This window comes from Plodia interpunctella, chromosome 9 (assembly GCF_027563975.2).
Source record: "Plodia interpunctella isolate USDA-ARS_2022_Savannah chromosome 9, ilPloInte3.2, whole genome shotgun sequence".
Taxonomy (NCBI): Eukaryota; Metazoa; Arthropoda; class Insecta; order Lepidoptera; family Pyralidae; genus Plodia; species Plodia interpunctella.
In genome coordinates, this window is record NC_071302.1 from 10,659,033 (window position 1) to 10,683,670 (window position 24,638).

The 24,638-nt window shown below is 31.0% G+C and overlaps 1 protein-coding gene and 1 long non-coding RNA gene across 3 annotated transcripts in view; both read right to left on the bottom strand.

Annotated features, from left to right (window-relative positions):
- VAChT (Vesicular acetylcholine transporter) overlaps nt 1-24,638 on the bottom strand; it is a 75,482-nt gene that overhangs the window by 10,659 nt on the left and 40,185 nt on the right. For both annotated transcript variants that reach the window (XM_053749554.2, XM_053749553.2), the window contains exons 3-4: nt 20,603-20,682; nt 20,002-20,193 (exon numbers count right to left, since the gene is read on the bottom strand). In XM_053749554.2, coding sequence (XP_053605529.1) covers nt 20,002-20,193; nt 20,603-20,632 — 222 coding nt within the window. In that variant the 5' untranslated portion in view covers nt 20,633-20,682. The remainder of the gene's footprint in view (nt 1-20,001; nt 20,194-20,602; nt 20,683-24,638) is intronic.
- Nucleotides 548-19,839, bottom strand: LOC128672410 (uncharacterized). Its single transcript, XR_010370002.1, has 2 exons — nt 11,261-19,839; nt 548-11,140 (listed from the first exon to the last, which is right to left on the bottom strand). It is a non-coding gene; the product is annotated as an uncharacterized LOC128672410 (long non-coding RNA).

The window sequence follows — 24,638 nt, forward strand, 5'->3', positions numbered from 1 at the left end:
AAGTAGACCGTTTGGACAAGTGGACCAAACCGGTAAGCCATGAAGCCTAATGAGAAAAGCAGACTGATCGTACTGTGGTTATTAAATTGAAGAAGAATGTTCTTTCATCTTGTTATCTCCATAAAGCGTATGGATGTGTGAATATATGTTTTAATAGATACAAATCAAACAGACAGATCCTGTGACTGTTCGAAAATATCTCAATCAGTAACTTAATGCCTTAAGTCCACTAAAATCCATCTTGAAGATCCATTGATGAATCTTTTTCCATTTTTATGTCCAGTTATAAAGGCTACATAGGTTTAAATTATCATTTTGTCTTCAATGGTTACACCTAGCTAGTATTGTGCTTATGTAGAGGTACTACAAATACACCTAGGGGTCTTGTAGGTCTAGCCAAAATGGTAAAGGCTAAGTCTAACTGAACATAAATTTTTGTAAAAGACTATGTTTTTCACAATTAGAAAGTGACAATGACCCAAAGAATCCAAATCTAAAATAATAAATCCAAACTGTGGTAAAGTTACCAACTAAAAAAAAAACAACATATTTTCATACTTTTTAATCGTAATATTAAAAAATTATACTTAAAAATATCGGTTATATGGGACCGTCGGGCTTAAGAAGAATATGGTTCTTGGTGTTCTGCGCGATTTGCCAGGATTATTGGTGGTTGTAGGAACTGCTGTCATCGGAGTATCTCGTTTATCCTGGTTGTTCCTTCTTAGGTACACTGCTTCCAATGGACCTATGATCTGTTCCTCTTTTGACAAATCTGAAAATTCTGGACTAAAGAAATAGGTCTTTGATAAGGTTCGAGCCGTTGTTTTACTGAAGTCTGCGCTGTAAACGTAACTCCTTATAGAATTTATCCTATCTCTCAGAAATTTCGACTTGATCCCTCCTGCAAGTTGTACATGAGGCACGTCTAACACCGATTCAGTATCTTCTGTACTTGTTCTAGGAATTTTCTTGTGCAATATCCCTTGTAAAAACTTCATTCTGTCTCGCCATGAGAGACTTGGTTTGTGATGTTGAAAGTCTTCTCTAAAAAATCCCACATCCCTTATAAGAGGCTTTGGACTGTAACGCTTAACTTTAAAATCTTTTGGATCAGTGCCTTGAAATTTTGGTCTTAATAGTATATTTCTCTGACGTGGTGTGACTTGTTTGGGAGATAGTCTCGGTACATAAGGCTGCGATAACAGAGGTTTTGCAGGTATTAATTTTCTATGTATTTTCAATGGTTTCCGATGTGGACGAAATGTGTGAGGGTTGACAGTTATTGGGTGTCTAGAGAATTCGTGTTTTTTTTCGGTTAAATATGTTTGAGCGGCTGTTGTTATTCGTGGTGTGGATTCTATAATATTTTTATTGATAAAATTAAATCTCCGCAAGTTTTGTTGAATTTTAACCGGAAATAATTTTGTTTTAGCCAAATGTTTGAGCGGTTTCTTCAGCATTTCTGTTGTTCTTAAAGTAGGTATAGTAGTAGAAGTAATTATGGAAGAAGTAAGTTTGGGTGTGCTCGATGGTGCAATAGTTACTTTAGGTTTCATTATTTGTGACTCCGTTATATTTAAACGTCGCAATTCTTCAACTAGTGTACAATTAGATGCTTTAAGCAGTTGTATTAATACAGGTACAGTTTTAGCTATTTGGTTACTAAGTTTGTATATTAATTCACAAGTTGTTGTATTTTTAATATTAGGCATATGACTCCAGCTATTAATTTGATTAAATATCCATTCTTTTTCAGTTTTTCGGTGATTTTCTAAAGAAACTTCTTCATCAGAAATTGGATTAAATGTATTGTATTTTATAGTCTTCATGCCTCCACTTTCAACAGTAGTTGATGTTTCCGTTGAATGTCTAACTGAATTTTTATTAATGTAATTATTTATTCTATATTTTACAGTACTATCAATAAGATGGTCTACCCTTTCAACATTTGCATTATTTTCTGTTTGGTTTCTTATATCAATATTATGTCCATAAATTTGAGTTGGAGTATTTATTTCAGATGTGTTTGGAGGTTTGGTGGAATTTTCATTAAAATTAATATATGAATTGTTAAAAAGTAATTTATTTTTCGGTTTTATGGGCGTAATATAATTATTATTTGAGTCTTCATTCGTTGTGTCTTCATTTGTAGATTTATTTGATTTTGAATTCGTAATTACTTTAGTGTTAGTATTTATTTCGATATTTGATTCGTTTGATGTCATTATATTTTTATCATTTATGTAATAAGATTTTTGTCTTAATATAAAGCTAGGGTAGAAAGATGGTTTTGTGGTAAAGTCATAATTAATATCTACCGAAGATTTTGTTGATGCATCATTCACATAACGTTCTTTTGAAGTATACTTTAAAAATGTGTTCTTAGAATATGATGGTAAAATTATGGTTGAAACTTTTGTTGCTTTGTATGGAACTTTTAAATCAGGTGATTTTATTGGTTTAAAAGGAACAGATGATTGTCCAGTTTTCGAAGCTCGTAATACCGCTTTATCTTTGTCTGGTCGGCCTAAATTTTCTGAGTCATCAATACCAAACATTTCTTCCAATTTTGGTGAAAGGTCTAAATCTACTATAAAAGAAGGTCTTTGATTATGATCTGATTGGATTGGAATAGAGTCTTTCATCGGCAATTCAAAATATCTTGATGTTGAATGTGTATCAGGGGATTTTCCTTTCATGTACTCTTTTGCAAATAAAGTTATCGGACTAGATGACCCAGTAATTTTATCTTTCTTTGTGATTTCTATAGATTCTATATATTTTTTTGATACCGGTGGAATGTTGTATGTTATATCATTAGATGATGTAGTTGTCTGTGATTGCTGATATTGAGATCGTAAAGGAAAGGAAGACACTTTATAGTTTAAACTTGAATTTAAAATGCTACCATCTGGTAATTCTGTGATTACTTTTATAGGCATATTAGCTACATATTGTACTCTTTCTGTATTGATTTCGTTAAATCGGGTCGTATCTACCATGTTTTGTATATTATTTGATATAAGAGGAGTATTTGTCACTTTATCGACCTCAATTGAGGGGTTTTTATTTATTTTTCCTGTTCTGAATATTTTAGTAATAAAATGTACTGGTCTTTTGTCATTTGGAAATATTTCAGTAGGCAATATAAATGGATCAGTGTTATGTGAATTTGAATATTTTTTTTCTTGGATTATATTGGATTTTGGAATAGTTGATATTTTTATATTAGTACTATCTATAACTTTATTGATATAGTGTTCACTGGCCGGATTTAAGATGTGATGAGATGATATTATTTGTCCTGACACTTGTTCAATTGCAGGTGGAATTGTTGACGTTCCCTCTATACTTAAATCTCTTTGAGTAGTTTCCTTAAAGTACTTATATTCATTAGTTACTGGAATTCCAGAAACTAATTTTTTCACCTTTTTTGGGTTTAGTGGTATTTCAACGTTTTGTGGTGTTTGATCTGTTATAAATGGATGGATTTCTGGATGTAATATTTCGGGAGTATCTGTTATTTTATGAGTTTTTATAAAGTTATTTGAAAATACTTTTACAGAAGTTGGTTTGAAAAGTCTTCCCTCAGATTTCTTAACTATAGAAATTTGTTTTTTTGAATTGCTTTGAGAATGAGGAAGCGTGGTTTTCCGCAAATTGCTAGTAGATTTATGCTTGAAAGTTCGTTGTACCTGTTGATATTGTTTTTCAGATGTAGACAGTTTGTACAGATTTGAATCTCTTATATCTGTTACATTTGAAAGTTTTTGCAAGTCTTCATCTATCGTTATCCTAGATACAGATATTGGAGTCTTTATCATATTTGTATAAATTTTGTCGTGAGTTATATTAATTTTCAATTTTTTGATATTTGGAATGTAATATTTATTTGAATTATTAATTTTAGTTTTATAATGTGCTGGCTCGAATTTATTTGTATATTTTAGTACTTCTATTTGATCCTTCCAATCTGCTTGAGAAGTTAACAAATTATGGTTTTTGCCATGACTCATAGTAAAATGTGTATTTAACAGTGGATTTTGTTGAAAACTAAAATTTTTCTGTATGTCTTTAGTTATTTTTATTTTATCGTCTTCTTTTATGTTGAGTATATGGCCATTCGTTGCAGTTATATTTTTCTGTTTTGGATTTTGAATATAATTTGTTGTATACTCCAAGGCTTGTTCATTTATTACTGTGCTTGTAGAGATAGTTGAATATTCTTGGTTTAATAACTTATTTTTGTGTCCAATTTTGTTAGATGTTTTACCCAAAAAATTGTTTTCTTTAGAAACTTTATTAAAATTGCTTTTTGTTTTAATTTCTTTCGTGTGTTGGTCAAATTGTCCATCTGTCATAAACGAATTTGTTAAGTTTTCAATGAAATCAGTGTATTGTGTTGTTGTCTGTTTGTAATTAAAAGTATTTTCAGAATTTTGTAAAGTAGTCTTGGTCATGGGAGAGGTAATTAAAAATGTATGATGTCGTTCTGTAATACTCTCATGTACTCCGGGTTTTTCTATACTTTTTGTAGTATCCAAAATTATGTTATTTAACTTAGATGTTGTCATTCCTATTTGGTTTGATAACATCGATGGCTCAGTTATTGATATAACTTCTAAATAATCAATGTTACTTTTAATTTTATTATTTGATTTATATTTAGTATTTACAGACTTTTGTAAAATTGAAGTGCCAGCATGTTGCTCATTGTGCGTTACCTTTAAATTTGGTAATTTTGATATACCCACAATAGGTAAAAAATTTTTACTACTTTTGCTCTTGTCGGTATCCTGTTTTATCGTGCTTGCACCGCTTAACTCTCTCGAATGTGGTAATGTGAATGGGACTTCTGTTGGATATGTAAGTGTTTCATCAATTGGAGATGAATGGTGTACGTCCAAATTGATTAAAATCATTTTATTGGTTGGAGTATTTTTTGTTACACTTGTTTTATCCGTCACTTGAGGAAAAATAAATCCTTGTGTAGTTTGTAAAATTGGAGTGCCAATGTCAGTTTCATCCGAATGTCTAATGTGTGTAATTGGTGCATATGATTCTGTATTTATACTCGAATCGCCTAAGACCCTTGAATCTGTAAATTTAAAAGGGATTTCTGTGAAATAAGTTAATTTTTCTTCGTTCGGAGATGTGTTCTGTGACTCAGAGTTATTTGCACTCATTTTAGTAGTTAGAGATGAAATTATTTCACCCGTTACTAGTGGAAGAATAAATTCTTGTTGAGTATGAAAATTTTGGCCGTTTTTAGTCGTATTATCTATTGATGGTATATTTGAAAATATACCACTTTTAAAAGCTACATCACTCTCTTTCATGTTATATGTGTCAATATCAAAAATTGACGATTTTGTTGTATCTTTGCTCATGTAGGTATATTCTTCATTACTTTTGCTCGAATTAAACTTAAAGCTTAATTCTCCCAATTCTGTTATTGAGAAAGGGACTTCTGTTAGAGAAGTCCCAGTTCTACCAATCGGATACAAATGTTGCAATTCCTTCTTAGTTACACTAATTTTATTGGTTGGGACATGTATTATTTCTTTTGTTTCATCTTTTATTTCAGGAGAAATAATTTTTTGTTTTCTTTGAAAATGTATAGTGTCATTTACAATTACATTCGAATTTCTGATTTTTTTATCCATTAGTGATATATTTTGACTTGTGGTAGAAATATTATCGGACTCGAAAATATTCGTCTTACCTTTACTCATGTAAGTAATTGCTTTTTTATTTGTGGTCGAATCAGTTATTTCTCCCAAATGTGTGAATTTGTCAGGAGCTTGAGTTAGATAAGTAAATCTTTTATCAATTGGAAATATAGTTTCTGACTCCGAGTTTATTATACTAATTTTTTTGGTTGGGATATGTTTTGTTTCATCATTTTTATCTGTTATTTGAGGACGAATAAATTCTTGTGTTGTTTGAAAATTTGGATCGTCATGATCAGTATAATTCTTATATTTTATATGTGTATCTATTATTGGTGCATATGATTCTTTATTTTTTCTTGGGTCAATTAACACTCCCGATTGTGTTAATGTAAAAGGGACTTCTGTTTGATAAACAAATATTTCACTAGTTGTATATAAATGTCGAGACTTTGTCTTGCTGTCCACTTGTCCACTCATTTTGTTTAAATTGGTATGTATTATTTCTTTTGTTTTGTGCGTAATATCAGGGATAATAGATTTTTGTTTTGTTAAGAAATAATTTGCGTCATTATCAGAAACAATTTTATCCATGAAATGTGTATTTTGACTCTTAACAGTTTCAGTATTATTTTTCATATTACTTATGTCAAAATCATATATAGTCGATTTTGTACCTTTATTCATGTAGGTATATGATTCTTTATCTGTGCTCAAATCGCGTAACTCTCCCAACTGTGCTAATGTGAACGGAATTGTAGTTAAATAAGTGAATGTTTCACCAACCGGAGTTAAATGTTGGGACTCCGAGTTACTGGCGCTCATTCTATGAGTTGAAATAATTTCATTAGTTTCATCCGGCACTCGAGGTCCTGGAATATATTCTTGTTTTGTTTGGAACTTTAGATCGTCATGTTCAATGTTTTTTGAATGTCTAATAGGTGGAACGATTGAAGATATTTTTTGAGAATTCATCTTACTTTTACTAAAATTTGTTTTGATATGTATCAATTCTTCTGTTTTTTCCGTCAAGTTAGGAAAAATCGATACTTGTTTTGTTTGAAAGTTTGTATTGCCATTATCAGTTACATCCGAATTTATAATATCTTTATCTGTTAAGTGCATATTTTGACTTTTAACGGCTTCACTAATCTTTTTCAGATTATAAACATCTTTTGTTTGGAAAATTCGAGTGTCTTTATCAATTCTATCCGAATGTTGAACAAGTGTATCCATAAATGATTTTTGTGACTTCGTCTTATTTACACTTATTTTATTGGTCTTGGGATATATCAATTCTTCAGTTTTATCCGCCATTTTAGGAAGAATAGATTGCTGTCTTGTTTGAATGTCGAAACTGATAATAGTCGGTTTTGAAGTTGCTTTTTTCGTGTAGATTTTTGCATCTTTATTTGTGCTCGATTCACTTGACGCTCCTGAATGTGTCAAGTTGTTGTTATAAGTTAATGTTCCATTAGTGGGAGACACATGATGGTACTCCGAAATATTCATACTCTTATTTTTGGCAGGGGTAGTATATATTTCTTCTATCTTATATTTAATTTCAGAAGAAATTAATTCTTGTTTTGTTTGGAAATTCTGATCATAATCAGTTAATGGCGTATTGTGACTTTTATTAGCCACAAAAATCTTTTTCAGTTTGTATGTATCGGGACGGAAATTACTCGTGTAGGTTTCTTTATTTGTGCTCGAATCACTTAATTCTTCTAAATGCGTTATTGGGAAGGGGACTTCAGTTGGATAAGTAAACTTTTCGTTGGTCGGAGATAAATCTTGCGACTCCGTTTTACTTACACTCATTTTATTGGTTAGAGTGAGTTTTATTTCTTCGGTATTATCAGTTGCAGCTGTGTAATTATTACTTTTTATTTTGATTTCTTTTGTATATGCATCAAATTGTTCGGCTGGCATTAACGATTTTGTTATGCTTTCAACGAAAGCGTTGTGTTGTGTGGTTTCAAACTGGATATCATTAAATCTATTTATTGAATTTTGGATAGTAGTTGTAGTAATAGGAGACGTATTTGGGTATTCATTAAAAATTTTATATCGCCCTGAAAAATTTACATCTATTCCTGGCATTTCTATATTATTAGTACCATCAGAATGTTTTCCGTTTTTATTTAAAGCAGATGTAGTCATATCTATTCGATTTGGTAATATTTCAATTTCCGACTTAAAATGAAAATCTTCGTTTTGAATTTGTTTTTTATTAGTTAATTTATATTTATTTACAGTATTTTGATACGACTTCGGTGGGCTTTCTAAATTAGCATGTTGGTTGTTTTCTGTCACCTTAAAATTTGGCAAAATTGATACATCAACGATATTAATTTTTTTTTCATTAGTTCTACTCGAGTAGGTTTGTACGGGTATATTTGTACTCAAATGACTTCCAAACTGTTCTAAATGTAACGCGAAAGGAACTTCCGTTATATAAGTTCTTGTTTTATCATTCGGAGATATATTTTGTGACTCCATATTACTTATTCTTGAAGTAGAAATAATTTCATTTGTTTTATTTGTCAAAAGAGCAGGAATAAATTCTGTTTTGGTTTTAAAATTTTGCGCCTCCTTGTCATTTTCGTCCGAATTTGTAATATGTTTATCCATTGAAGGTATAGTTTGACTTTTAATAACAACATAATTTTGTTTCGGATTGTGTGTTATATCAGCACCGACAATACTCTTTTGTGCTGTACTCTTATTTGTACTCGATTCACTTAATTCTTTTGATTGTATTAAAGTAAAATATACTTTTGTTATATGAGAAAATGTTTTATCAATAGGAGATTGTGACTCTGTTTTACTTGCACTTGTTTTATTTATTGTTTCTTTGGTTTTATCTGTCATTATATGATCTGTAGTTATCAACATATTATCATAATTCGTTCTATTTACATGACTATTATTTTTGATATAAGAATCAATAAATTTGCTATCTACTACTGCCACGTTTAGTGGTTTCAATAAATCTGCAAAACCTCTGTTCAGCGTTTGTGTGGTATTCCAATATATAACAGTACTGTTTGTAATTAAAGGTTTTAAAGTTATCTGACTTATTTCATTTTTAGACTTTTTAACATATTTGTCAAATGCGTCACTGAATACAGTTGTTTGTTTATTTTTATCTTTTGTTACAGAAATTGCCTCTGTGCTTGAGTAATGTGTTAAAATATCCGGGAAATCAAAGCGACTCATGGGTTTTTCAGATTTGTCTATTAAAATACCTGGGGTTAAAGGTTCTATTACATTTGATGTTTTCTGAAAATTTGATGGCAATGCCTTATAAATATTTTCGGTAGCAACTGGAGAATAATATGTAGTTCCTAATTCATCTATATGGCTAGGTTTTGGAATTGCCACATCTCCAAACGTAAATTTGGGAACAGTTGTAATTTTATTAACGTATGTTTTATTTTTAATCTTATTATTTAAAAATGGTAATTTATACTCTTTGTATGGCAGTGTAGTAAGTTTAACACTTTCAGAAATATTAATGTTATTAATAAAATTGATTGCCCCATTATATTTGGTTGCAAATTTTTCATTTGTTATATTCCGTGGTGTTATGGCTAATTTATTTAAAACATTTCTTTCTACATTTATATTTTTTACTTCTGTAATATTTGGATCTCGATTTGTTCTATGTTTTATTTGAAAATTTGATTTTGTCATTTTATCTGTAGTATTTATCGGGTTAATTATAACTGGTGTACTTATTTGAGTTTTTATAACATAATATTCCGTTTTATATTCTACATCATTTGTTGTGTTTATTAACTTTTCAGTCATGTAATTAGGTTTATCAGTACTTTTAACTACGTCAATATTTTTGGTTCTATCTGTAATAAATGGACTTTCGTTATAAATAATGGGTAAAGTTACTTGTAATGATTGCTTGGAAGCACTGTAAGCATTTTGTGGTACTTCAGAAGTTTTTGCAGTAGTATTTTTCCACTCACGCTCTTTCTTACTTAAACTAGAGTTTTGCGAAACAATTGGTAACTTAGATACAATGTTAAAATTGTTTTTCTTATTAGATATAATTTCGATCGCTTCAAGTATATTGTCTTCTTTTGATGATAATATGGAATCTTTAGTTATCTTCTGTGGTGTCAAAGGAATATAATTTTTGTAGTATAGTCTATATTTTTTTGTCGTTTCATTAATCTTTTCTGTATTATTTTTTATCGTGTCCTTTTTGATCTTATCTGTTACTTTCAATTTTTTCACCAAAGGTTTTCTTTCAATTACAGTTTGATTTATTGAATATAAATTATTTTTTATATCACTTGTAGTTGTTTGAAATGAATTCGAGGGCCGTACTGAGGAGGTGATTTCATGTATGACATTAAATTGTTTCATAATCGTTTTAGTTAAACGCAACCTAGGTCTATTATATCTAGTAGGAAGCATTTTAGAAACACCAAGTAACATTGAATTATTATTTTCATTCTTACTAATGTTTGGCTTATCTGTGACACTGATAGCATCTGTTTTATTTAAGGTACTGTCATGTTTATTGTCAGTACCATTACTAATAATAGACACATTTAAATTATTATTAAAAATATTTTTTTTCCCAGGAATCATCTCGCTTGTTTTTTTTAAATCGTTAAAATTTTTCGTTTTTCTTTCTTTATGTTCGGTAATGTTGTTAATTGTAATAGTTTTTTGATTGGAATAAGAGTTCATAGATGGATGTTTATTTTTAAGATTTTGTTCAGTTTGTTCACGTAAACTGAAATTGTTGTTCGAAGCAGGCGATGAAGATTCTGGTATAAAATAATGAAATTTATTACTATTTTCAGAAGTCGTAGTTTTAATATTATTTGTACTTTCGAGAAAATTATGAAACATATAATTATTATTTATAATTTTTGTCCTTCCAGGAATCGTGTCTTGATATTCACTTTCCCCAGAACTTATTTCAGATGATAATGAAAGGGCATGCGTATCATGATATTTTTTTAAATAGTTTTTATTTTTTGGGGTCATATTTTTTATTGGTATATTTTCAAAAAGTTCCTTGGATATTGATTGTTGATAATACAAAGGTTGATTGTTGGATGTTGTTGTTTGTAATAGGGTAACTTCTGGTTGTTGTAATAATACCGAGTTATAATGTGTAACATTTTCTATATTTACCTTGTTTTTTTGTTCAGAATATGTTTCTAGAGTAGACTCTGAATAATTATTGATTTCTGTTGTAATGTCTGTGAATATACTGCGAAATGTATTTTCTTTATAACTGTTTAAATTTGGTTTATTTTTTGTGTGTAAGATATTCTTTGTTGTTGTACTATTTATAATATACAATTTGTTGTCATGTTTACTTGAATGGATCTTTAATGGATTGGTCGTTTCTTTTGTAGTATCTTCTAATATAGTATTTTCCTCAGCCTCATAGTTTTTATCATTTTTAGCGTATACTAATGAATCTGTTGATTGAAAGTTTTTGTTAAATTCGGTACTGATATGCACGTCATTTTTCATGGATGTAAATTCGACATCTTCTTTAATGGGAATTGTGTTTTTATTAATATCAATAAATTGCGTACCTGAGCTTATTGTGAACCTGAACAATAGTGGTTGTACCGTTGGACCTGAAATGGTTAAGCTCTTTTTCAACTTAAGATTATCGTAGGTTTTCGTCGATTTACTTTCTTTTTTAGCTTGCATGTAAATTGGTATCGTTTTAATTGTCGTATTAATCATTTTACTTTTATATTTTGGCAGTTTCATAAATGTCATGTATGTGCCTTTGTTATATTTGATATTATTTTCGGTTTTCTTATACTTTTCAGTTATTTCTTTCGGCTTTATATCTATTATAGATATGCTTGGAGTACTTGTAGTTGTCAACATATTTATTATATAATCTACATTTGTTTTATTACTTGGTACATAATTCGTAGACAATTTGTTTTCTATTGTTTTGTTAGCAACGTAGGTTTCTTTACTATTGATAACGGGTTTCGTTACATTTGCTTGATATTGTAAAGCCTTTGTTGCAGCTTTAGTATTATTCTTATTAATTTTACTTTTCCAGGTTTGTGCAAATTTTTGGTTTGGTATCAAGTTTTTCATGTATTGTTTGCGGATTCGTACTTTTCTATTGAAATTTTTTGACGATGCATGTATTTTCGGTGTATTTAGTTGCCTGATATTCTTTTTAGTTGTATGGTTATTCAGAGATTTAATATTCCCGGCTTCTGTTGCTGTTTTATTTAAAATATTGGTTTTGGAAATTTCATCGTTCAACAATAATGTTTGCTTTGTTTTCTCTATAATATTGCTTTCATTGTTATCTATAGATTTTAACCTTGAAACTTTTGTATTTATATTCTTCGTTTTGGGTTCAATACTATTTGTCATATTATTTATACTATTTATTGAAATTACCGTTGAAAATTCTTTATTGATATCGAGCTTTTCCGTAGGTTTATCAATAAATGTAGTTTCACTTTTATTTTTATCCATCGATTTATCTTTTGTTGAAATTTTACTTTTATTGTTACTTGTTGGTTTTGTCACAGCATCGTCCTTACTTATAGTTTCCTTTTGCAATTGACCGCGATTAGTTTTAGTCTTGATTTCATTGTCAACCATTGTAATTATCGTTGAATATTTTTCATTTGAATTGAAAATTTTCAAAGTATTCTGGACGGCATTTACTTCATTATTATGTTTAATCTTTTCAACTAAACCTTTTCTACTCAGATTTACCTTGGGCGTTACAATTCTAACAAAAGTATTTGTTGTAATTTCATTTTCTCTGTCTGTGTTTTTTGATGTCGAGTTTATCGTTGATGACGTGTTTGTCTCAATAATATCCGTTGTAATTTTTTTACTTTTATACGTTTCTCTTTTTTCTGTAGTTTTAATTTTCTTCGTCACGTTTTCAATAGATTCGGAATTATTGTTTTCTATTTTTTTATACATAAACTTACTGCTTGGTAAAGTTGTATTAAATAATTTTAAATTTTGTGTCGCTTGTGATGATTTTGATGGAACTTCAATGTTATTAAATTTATTGCTTTTGGTATATGCAAATGCTATTTCATTTACCGGATCTTTTAACTGCGATTGGCCGTTTGCAATAACAGGCGTTACGTTGTTTTTATCATAATGATTCAAACTTAATGATTGTGATTTACTATTTAGTAAAGGAGTGGTGGAGGTTATTTTTTTTAAATTTTGTATCGACTGAGATGATTTCAATGGTTCTTCAATGTCATAATACTTGTCACTTTTCGTGTATGTTGTGTTATCGATCGCAACTTTTATTTGCTCTGGGTCTTTTAAAGTCTTGGTCATTATAGTATTACTTTTCTCTCCATAAGAATCCATAATTAATGTTTGAGACTTACTGCTTGATAAATTATTAGTAGAAATTAATTTTAATTTTTGTACCGACTCTGATTTCAATGGTTCTTCGTTGTCTTTAATTTTTTTACTTGTAGTATATGCAGATGTTATGTCATTGATCGTAGCCTTTACCTGCTTTGATTCTTTTACAATATCAGGCATAATTAATGTTTGGGACTTACTGCTTCGTAAAGAGGTCGTGGGGATTAATTTGATTTCTTGTGTCGATTGTGATTTTTTAGTCTCATAAAACTTATTACTCTTGGTGTATGCAGATGTTATGTCATTCGCAGTAGCTTTTATCTGCGTTGAGTCTTTTAGCATATCATCCAAAATTAATGATTGTGATTTACTACTTGGTAAAGTTGTAGTGGAAGTTGGTTTTCTTTTTTTTGTCACATTTAGTGGTGTCAATGGTTTTTCAAAGTCATGGAATGTATTACTCTTTGTATATGCAGTCGTTATATCATTTGCCGTAGCTTTTATCTGTAGTGAGTCTTTTATAGTAACTGGAATTATATTATTGTCAACATAATTGTCCAAAATTGACGATTTTGATTTGCTGCTTGGTGAAGTGGTGATGAAGTTTATGTCATCAAATATACTATTGGTATATGCAGACGTTATGTCATTTACCGTAGCTTTTATCTGTAGTGGCAGGCTATCTTTTACAGTTACTGGCATAATAGTATTGTCATTATAATCTAAAATAAATGTTTGTGATTTACTGCTTGGTAATGTTGTGGTAGATGTTAATTTCAATTTATATTTTGCGTCTGATGTTGTCGATGGTTTTTTATTATCATGAAATTTATTACTTTTTGTATGTGCAAATACTATGTCATTTATCGTATCTTTTACCTGTGGTAAATCTTTTGCAGTAATTGACACAACATTATTATCACCATCATAATCCGTAATTGATGTATGTGATTTAATGCTTGGTAAAGTTGTGGCGGCTGTTAATTTCAATTTTTGTTTCAAATTTGATGATGTTAATTGGCCTTCATTGTCATGTAATGTATTACTCTTGGTATTTGCTGATGTTACATCATTCATCGTAGCTATCATCTGTAATGAGTCTTTTACAGTAACTGCCATTTCACCATACTGATCCAAAATTGATGTTTGTGATTTACTTGGTAAAGTTGTTGTAGAGGATAATTGTCTCAATAATTTTAATGGTTCTTTAATATCGTAAAATATATCCCTTTTGGTATAGGCAGATGTTACGTCGTTTATTGTAGCTTTTATCTGTGGTGAGTCTTTAACAGTAACTGGCATTATATTATTTTCACCATACTGATCCAAAATTAATGTTTGTGATATACTGTTTGGTAAAGTTGTGGTAGAGGATAATTGTCTATATAATTTCAATGGTTCTTTAATATCATAAACTGTATTACTTTTTGTATATGAATATGTTATGTCATTTACCGTAGCTTTTATTTGTGGTAAGTGTTTTACAGTAACTGGCATAATATCATTTACACCGTAATGGCCCAAAATAGATGTTTCTGATTTACTGCTTGGTAAAGTGCTTATGGGGGTTAATTCTAGTGTTTGTTTCGCATTTAATGAGGTTAATTGTTCTTTATTGTCATTAAATGTGTTACTCATGGTATATGTAGATGCTATGTCATTTACTTTAGCTTTTATATGTGACAAGTCTTTATTTACAGTAACTGGCATAATATTGTTTTCACTATGATGATCCAAAATTAACGATTGCGATTTACTGCTTGGTGAATTTGTGTTGGGAGTTAATTTCAATGTTTGCTTTGCCTTTAATGATGTCAATGATTCTTCTATGTTATAAAATGTATTGCTCTTGGTATATTCAGATTTTATGTCATTTACCGTGGGTTTTATCTGCGGCGAGTCTTTTACAGCTGCCGTAATATTATTTTCACCATATTGCCCCAAAATGGATATTTCTGATTGACTGCTTGGTATAGTGGTGGAGGGATTAAAATTATTTTTTTGTTTCGTATTTATTGAATTCAATAATTTTTCATTGTCATTAAATGTATTACTCTTGGTATATGGGAATGTTATGTCATTTACAGTAGCTTTTAACTGCGGCGAGTCTTTCATAGTAACTGGAAAAATATTATTTTCTCCATTATGATCCAAAGTTAATGTTTGTGATTTACTACTTGGGAAAATTGTGGTGGAAGATAATTTTAATGTTTGTTTCCCATTTACTGAGTTCAATGTTTCTTCATTGTTATAAAATTTATTATTACTCTTGGTGTATGCAGAGGTTATGTCATTTACTGTAGCTTTTATCTGTGGTGTGTCTTTCATAGTAACTGGCAAAATATTATTTTCTCCATTATGATCCAAAGTTAATGTTTGTGATTTACTGCTTGGGAAAATTGTGGTGGAAGATAATTTTAATGTTTGTTTCCCATTTACTGAGTTCAATGTTTCTTCATTGTTATAAAATTTATTATTACTCTTGGTGTATGCAGAGGTTATGTCATTTACCGTAGCTTTTATCTGTGGTGTGTCTTTCATAGTAACTGGCAAAATATTATTTTCTCCATTATGATCCAAAGTTAATGTTTGTGATTTACTGCTTGGGAAAATTGTGGTGGAAGATAATTTTAATGTTTGTTTCCCATTTACTGAGTTCAATGTTTCTTCATTGTTATAAAATTTATTATTACTCTTGGTGTATGCAGAGGTTATGTCATTTACCGTAACTTTTATCTGTGGTGTGTCTTTCATAGTAACTGGCAGAATATTGTTTTCACTATGATGATCCAAAAGTAACGATTGTGATTTACTGCTTGGTGAATTTGTGTGGGCAGTTAATTTCAATGTTTGCTTTGCCTTTAATGGTGTCAATGGTTCTTCATTGTTATGAAATATATTGCTTTTGTTATATGCAGATTTTATGTCATTTGCCGTGGGTTTTATTTGTGGTGAATCTTTTACAATATCTTGCATAATATTATTTTCACCATATTGACCCAAAATCGATGTTTCCGATTTACTGCTTGGTAAAGTAGTGGTGGGGGTTGATTTTAATTTTTGTTTCGCATTTACTGAGTTCAGTGGTTCTTCATTGTCATTAAATATTATACTCTTGATATATGGAGATGTTATGTCATTTACCGTAGTTTTTATCTGCTGCGAATCTTTTACTTTTTTACCATAATGATAAAAAGTGTTTGATTCACTACTTGACAAAATTGTGGCGGCAGTTAATTTTACTTTTTCCTTTGCCTTTATTGATGTTGATGGTTCTTCAATGTTATAAAATATATTACTCTTGGTATATGCTGATGTTATGTCATTTAGCCTAGCTTTTTCCTGCGGTGAGTGTTTTACAGTAACTGCCATTTTATTATTTTTATCATAATTAGCAAAAGTCATTGTTTCTAATTTACTGCTTGGTATAGTGGTGGTGGGGGATGATTTTAATTTTTGTTTGCCATTTCCTGAGTTCAATATTTCTTCATTATTGTCAAATGTATTACTCTTGGTGTATACAGAGGTTATGTCATTTTTTTCTTTTACAGTAACTGTTACAATTTTATTTTTATTATAATAATCTAAAATTAATGTTTGTGATTTGCTGCTCGGTAAAATTGTGGTGGAGGGTAATTTTTGTGTCGACTGTAATGATTTCAATGGTACATCAATGTCATTAAATTTATTATTTTTCGTGTTTGCAGATATTATGTCGTTTGTCGTAGTTATTGTTTTCTCTGTAGTTTTTAAAATATTCGGCATCGTATTATTTTCCATACCATAATGATCTAATACTATTGTATTTGATTTACTGCTTGGTGCAGTTGAGGCTAATTTTAAATTTTTTGTCGACTGTGATGATTTCGACGGTTCCTCAATACTATTAAATTTATTATTCTTCGTGTTTGTAGATGTTATGTTATTTATCGCTGCTTTCATCATTTCTGTGTCTGTTACGTTATTGGACATAATATTATTTTCAGTATAATGCTCCAGAAGTAATTTTTGCGATTTACTGCTTGGTATATTTGCGGTGGAGGTTAATTTTAATTGATGTGTCGATTGGGATGGTTGTGACGGTTCTTTCACGTCATGAAATTTATTATTCTCAGTTATGGCAGATATTATGTAATGAACCTTAGCTTGTATTTTCTCTGTACCTTTTACAATATTTGGCATAACATTTTTTTTACTATGATGATCCAAAATTAGTGTTTGTAATTTACTACTTGGTGTAGTTGCGGTAAAGGTTAATTTTAACTTTTTCGTCGATTGTGATGATTTCAATGGTTCTTCAATATCATCAAATTTATTACTCCTCGTGTTTGCAGATAATGTGTCATTTGCCGGAGTTTTCATCTTCTTTGAACCTATTGCAATATTCTCCAAAATATTATTTTCACTATAATTATTTAAAATTAATGTTTGTGATTTACTGCTTGGTAAAGTTGTGGTGGAGGATAATTTTAATATTGACAGTGATGATTTAATTGGTTCTTCAATATCATCTATTTTATTATTTTTGGTAATTGCAGATATAATGCTATTTTCCGTAGTTTGTTTCTGCTCAGAACCTTTAACAGGTGTTACAATTTTTTCATCATAATTTTTCAAACTTTCTGTTGCTGATTTATTGCTTGGTAAATTTGTGGTGGAGGTAAATTTTACTTTTTGTGTTGATTTTGACAGTTCATCAATCTCATTAATTTTTTTGGTGTATGCGGATGTTATGTTGTTAATCGTGGCTTTTATCTCCTGTGAGTCTTTTAAAATTTCTGACATGATACTGTTTTCACCTATTTCATTAGTAATAAATGGTATTGGAATGCTTAATTTAAAAGCTGATTTGTGGTCAGATGTGGATGTCTGTGACATAGTGTTATTAATAATGATGCTTCTAGTTGGTACAACGGTATTGTAGTCGGTTGTAGCAAAAAAACTTACGTCATTTTTGTCGGTGCTTTTTTCTGCAATAGATCTAGTATTGTTAAGTGGCTTAATCTTGAAACTAGATGTATAATAATTTTCCTTTTCAAACATATCTTTATCTGTATTAAAATTAGTATTATTTTTGTTATTATTCATAGCATTTTTTATTCTTAGCATATCTATTTTCATAGTTTTAAGATATTCAGTAGTCGAATGCAGTAAGACATCCATAGTTTTAATGATATTTTTTTCATTTATTTGTTCTGATTTGTTATTTCTTAGTTTGTGTATTTCTTTGGCATCTAGTTTAAAGTAATTCCTTTCAATATTGCGATCCTTAATTATTGAATTCATAACGAACATTTTATTGTTTACTTTTTCTTTTCCCTCCACTCTCTTTTTGTACAATTTCACTAAGTTTTTAATTTTGGAAATCGTATCTTTATAATGTTCCAAAGTTTTAGCTGATTTATTATCAGTTTTTATACTTTCTTCTAACGAATTTTTATCACATTCTGGAGTTCTGGTTCTGTTATCACAACACGTATTTAGGTAATCAATGTTATCCTTTACCACTGTCTCTATATATATTTTTGGAGGTCCTCTTCCTTTATGTATTCGAAATTTTCTTGTTAAGTTTTTACTCTCATTTTCAGTCAAAAACATATAAAGTGATTGCAAGTTGCATTCTGATACGTTTCTATTTACTTCATTTCTATATCTATTGCGTTCCGTTCCCAATTTCGTAGTCAAAATTGTTATGTCTATTAATGAATTTGAAAAGATAGTGTAATCAAGATCTTCTGTTGTATTGAATGATATACTTTGATTATTAGTATTATCCGGATAAAATGTTATTAAAAATATGATTCCATTATTTGGTCGACTAGACACAGGAGCACGAACTTTTTTATATAAATGATGCTTCTTTACTGTATAATTATGAAATCGTTTTGTTAGAATGAAAGATTTAAACAATATGGCCTTTAAATCAAGTTCATTTTTATGAAAGTTTGTATGATTTGCGACATTACCCTTTTTTTGTAATAAATTTTCTCCTTTTCCGCAAGTGGTATGTTCAGGGGCATTATGCTTGATCAGGTCCTTTTGTAAGTTAAAGCACGTTTTGTTATAAATAGTCTTGTATAGATCTAAAACTTTCACGTCATCTTCATGCGAATTGTCTTCGAAGTACAGTGTATTTGTTTCTCCAGTAAATAACAGGTTTTTCTGTTTTTCTCTAAGAGTCTCACGCATACAAATACATAAACTCTTCAGTAACTTTAATGTTACGTCAAACAAATACTCATTGCTTGGAGCTTCATCCACGGACTGTAGTAGTTTTAACAAAAAGGGATTGTCACTTTCGATTGCACTTTTTGTCACTGTTTGTAAGTCCACGTTCACTAAAGTTTCACATACCGTTAGCGTCAGGTAAAAAAATGCAAATATTCTTAAAATTTTCATTTTAAGGCTTTGTAAGTTTTATATTTAGCGGCGGGCATGTTGATTGTTTTGTCACCGCTTCGATAACGGCCGGAAGAATGGCTTTAACCAACGTTTTTAACTTCATTGTTTTGCGTAGTTTCTCGTTGAACGAAAACTGTTCTACTGATAAGGAGACCAGCTCTAGTGGTATGTTTACTGTTTACTTTTCCATACGTTTTTCAATATTTTTCGATGTTGAACACATGCTTACCACTCTGTACAAAATTGTACTGATTATGAATGTTGCAAGACGATAAGTAATAGGTAATGAATCACACATTTCTTAGGCAATATCAATTATGATGGCTTTTCGGGTGTATAGGATTGCATGAACCTTTTGAACACCAGCGCAAATTGTGTGGTAATGCATGTTACACCAGATTTACTCTAATATGACGGTCACAGTTACGTGTGGACTTATTGCTTTTGCGATAAGTCTGCCTTTGCCGTTCATTTATGTTTGAATAACTTGTTATAACTGTCTGTACACTGTGCAATAAAGAGTTCATCTATCTGTCTATCTGCTCACCCAGTTGTCCATCTCAGCCTGGCGGTCCAGAAGCGCCTCTTGCAACCGCGGCCCCAGCTCTTCCATGAAGCCCCGCACTATTCCCTTGGTGTGGTCCACCTGCTGGGGGCTGGCGATCGCAGCAGCAAACTCCAGGTACGAATCCATCGTCCGCTGCAAGTCCGGGACCGGCAACTTTTTCAGCTGCAAATTCTGGACAAGCATCAAATTCCATTGGGTAGACACAAGTAAAAAATTTTCTTTCAGTAAATAATATTTACTCAACGATACGATATATTTTATAACATATAAATTATATAACTTGCATTTATATATTAGCTTTCAATACCATCAGAAAAGCACCCAAGGAGTTGTCTTCATAGACCATAACTTGCTTACAATGAAGGAAAACATCGTGAAGAACCTGGCACACTGTTAAGTTCACTATTCCACTACTTACACTTGAATAGGCAAACTAAAAAGATAAGAAGAGTTTGACGGCTGACCCCGGGCTTCGCGTCTTCACAACCTTGAATACATCCAGGGTCAAGCAGAGACTAGAGAGAGAGAGAGAGAGAGAGAGAGAGAGAGAGAGAGAGAGAGATAGTTGGGTTGTACTTACTTGGAAGTCCTCCTCCTCGCTCCCATACATTTGAGTGCTCAACCATTTCTTCGGGAGCGACAGCAACGATTCGCCCCATGCTGCAAACAATACATTTATCAATAAAATATTTTGATTTCTAAATATATAAAATAATATATCAAAATAAGAAGAATAAGAATGTTTATTTGTGAGACATAGGTATCAAATATGACGTGAAGATGTCCTAACGGTTAGAGTACATGTTATAAAATCTATGTAAGAACTAAACCGATCGTATAATCAGTCGTGTGTAAGATCCAATATAATTTGGTATCTCCTTTTACAGATATTTAAATAGTTAATAATTTTCATCATGCCGATCGATAGTCTACTAACGAATAGGTTTCTGTAGGTTTTATCGATAGTGAATGCAATAGTATGAAAACCTATCGATACTTTTACACGTGCTTACAAAATACTAATGTAGGTGGAAACCAAACCTAAATAAAACATTACCAATGACGAAATCGTTCGAAAATAATAATAGTAAAACAAATTATTCTTTGTGAGTACAATCCAAAACTCGTTCGCAACTTCGCTTGCTTAAATATTATAAGTATTCCCCAAAGCGATTGCACTATTTCTATCTAGAAGTTACTTCAATTCGAACATCGTTTCGAGCAGTTTTCAAATTCAATTCTCACACGGAATCGACGCAGCTGGAATAAAATTGAACTGGAAACTGGAATTTGTTGAAAAGTTACACACAAAGTCTGAAATATATGTAGGAGCAACAACTTAGTTGAATGAGTTATTACAAAAATAGATTTTATTTAAAAGCATTATGAGATGATTTTTTATAGTTGTCAGAGATTTTATTGCATTCAACCAATAAAATAATGTGACAAAAACACAAAAGTGACAAAAAAATCATACCCGTGTAGTTTAGAATTCATTTTGTCGGGACTAAATTATGTGATCATTCATATCATTGTCATATACAAAATCTTAGCTCTATTGCGATTTATTGCGATTTGATTATTCTAGCGATTGAGATGTCTGCTTCAAAATTGATTTGCAAGATTCCACCCGAACAAACATAGTTACCCTCATACATACACTGCAAGTTTAAGTAAAAGCTTGTAAAAATCGATGCCAACTTGTCTTGCGGCATCAAATTTTTAGGGTTCTCTGTGGATAGTGTAGTTTCCTTAGCCATGAATGTGCTGGCACATTCAAACAAAGAAATATGTACATTTTTACCCTGATTTTATTTATACAAATTTAGATTTATAACTTCAAATTAAACGTATTTTTTACGAGGTCATGCATGTTATATATTTTTGTTATCTTACTTCCATGAGAGGTGGACTGGAACCTAAAACTACGTATGAGATTTCACTTCCCTCGAGGGCCGTCTCCTCCCCTACTCAATTTTACATGCATAAATAATTTCACTGTTTGCATACATTGTGGATGATCATAAGCAGGAATACCTTAGCTGCTTGGCATTTGATTACACTGTCGATATTTATTGTTCTTAAGTCTTCTGTTGACTATGTTTTTTTATCTTTTGTACGTTCCTACTTCTTTTATCAGTCATGAGATTGTAAAGGAACTTTGCCAGAGAATTTTAAACCTAAAGACGTGTGTGGTATCTAGTATTTCAACGCAGGGTGTCGCTATACCACACAGCTGATGTACACAGATCTGTCTGTGCGCGTCTCTACGCGCATGGACACATATGGGTATGTTAAAGCCGGGACACTTTATATATAACTTAGATTGTTAGCAGAGTATCGAGTTATTTAATGAGCTACTTTCCTTGTAGCAAAACAATTTAGCCACTCATTTACATTATCTTTTGTCGTGGGAAGAAAATACATTCAAAATAATAATAACCATTCCTAGACTGTCTGAGCGTTAATATTCATACTAGTAATTAAGCGTAGTTCCCAAAAGCTCTGTGCTTACGGCAACTTAACCTAACTTTTCCTTCGCGTGATTAATATTCCCCTACAAGGACGAGGGGAGGGGTACCCTGCTCCTACAGGTGTGGTTTCCCACGGGGTTCCTTGTTTTATATTCGACGTATTTTGTGTCTTATTCCGTGTGTAGTAAGGTTGTCGGCGGTATTGTGCAAAATCGATATTGTTTTAATGGGATCCGAGATCCGTTTCAAATGTTGGGATGTTTTTAAGGTTAAAAATACATTTGTGATAAGTAAATATTCATAGCTAAGTATTTTAAAGCTTATTAAGGTAACTCACTAAAGGTAAAGGTTTCTTTGTCTTGGGGATCCCGTATTTTTAGCACTAAGAACCCTTATCACAGCTATAATATTTAAGCCATCCCAACTAATAGTATAAATGCGACAATAGATTTGTTTATTTGTTAAACTTTTTCACGCCTCATTTTCTTTAAATTTGCATATATATAATTAAGAGTATGGAGAAGAATATATATGGATACAATTCATTCCTGGAGAAATTCACGCAGGTGGAGCTGCGGGCAAACGCTTGTCTAGAATAATTATATTGGATTATTCAAATGCTTACGAGTACCTTGAAGTCGATACGTATCAGTTAATAGCCCTTTTCAAATAGTCTAATGCGAGTTTGTCGTGAATGTGTGACCTTCAATACTTTTTTTTATTATATGATAGGTCCTTACGACATGACTATATATATATATATATATATATATATATATATATATATATATATATATATATATATATATATATATATATATATATATATATATATATATATATATATATATATATATATATATATATATATATATATATATATATATATATATATATATATATATATATATGATATACATGACTATATACATATATGATGACTATATATATATATATGATATTTACCAAAGCTACAAACTACAGGTACAGAAACAGTACTGTTACAACTGTACAGAGACGTTATTTACAAACCTAATGTGCTCATAATGAAAGTATGGATGTATGCGAATTAGTATAATATTATGGTTGTTGCTCACGCAGTATCAGAAGCAGAGCGTGAACAGATCTTTTATTCCATTTTTTTCAAACATTTCCATGTGAGCGGATCTCTGGGACGACTATTATTTTAGAAATATAAACTAATGACACAATTTTATGCAACAATAGCATTCCCAAGCAGGTTAGGCGTCAGGCGGGTGGCCGGTTGTAAAATCAAAACCCCGAAAGAACATTTAAATAAAGGTTTGAAATAAATATAACAACTATAAAGCACATTGGTGAAACTATATTTTGACAGTGCGGGAAATATTTTCTTTGGTAATGACAGGTGAAGTTTAGATTATCCCCGCGGGCGGTTAGGGTCCGCAATGTAATTACACAGGCGTTGGGGTGTGGTGACCAGAGACGAGGTTATGTCACGTGACCAAATATTATGACGTCACGTCATGTGCAGAACTACGTGGCAAATTCTACATTATTTTATTATCCTACTATTATTATAAATTCGTAAGTGTATAAGATTGTGAGGTTGATTGTATGTTTCTCTCTTTCACGCAAAATCTGCTGATGGTATACGGGTATGTAACCTGGAATGGCGTATTTTTATCTTATTATTCCCATGGCAGCGGAGCTTCTAATATTATACTGGCCTAAGTCGCGCTTTCATAGTTAAACCGCCAATTTTGAAATTTGCTATGGATATAGTCAGCCTGGAGTCAAACGTAGACTTCTTTTTTTAACCGGCAAAGATCTGCATAGGGAGCAGAAATAAGGTAACAACTTTTTCTTCTTCTTCACTTTGGAAGTCGGCAGTCTTAGTTTTTCGTCAATAAGTGATACGTGGTGTTCTAAGTTAAAAAAATTTGAATAGCCACAAGATATTGTTGCGGACAAAGCGTCGAACAATACGAGGAACCTAAGTGTAGACTGGGGTGTACGGGTCGATTGACGTTGCAACCTTGCTCTATAAGAAGTGTAAAGTTCCGTAACCCATGGGTATACAAGAGGGGGGGTCGGTTGCCTGGCGACGCAGGTGCGATCGATTGCAGGTGTGAAGCTCCGACGTTCCGGCTATACGGTTAC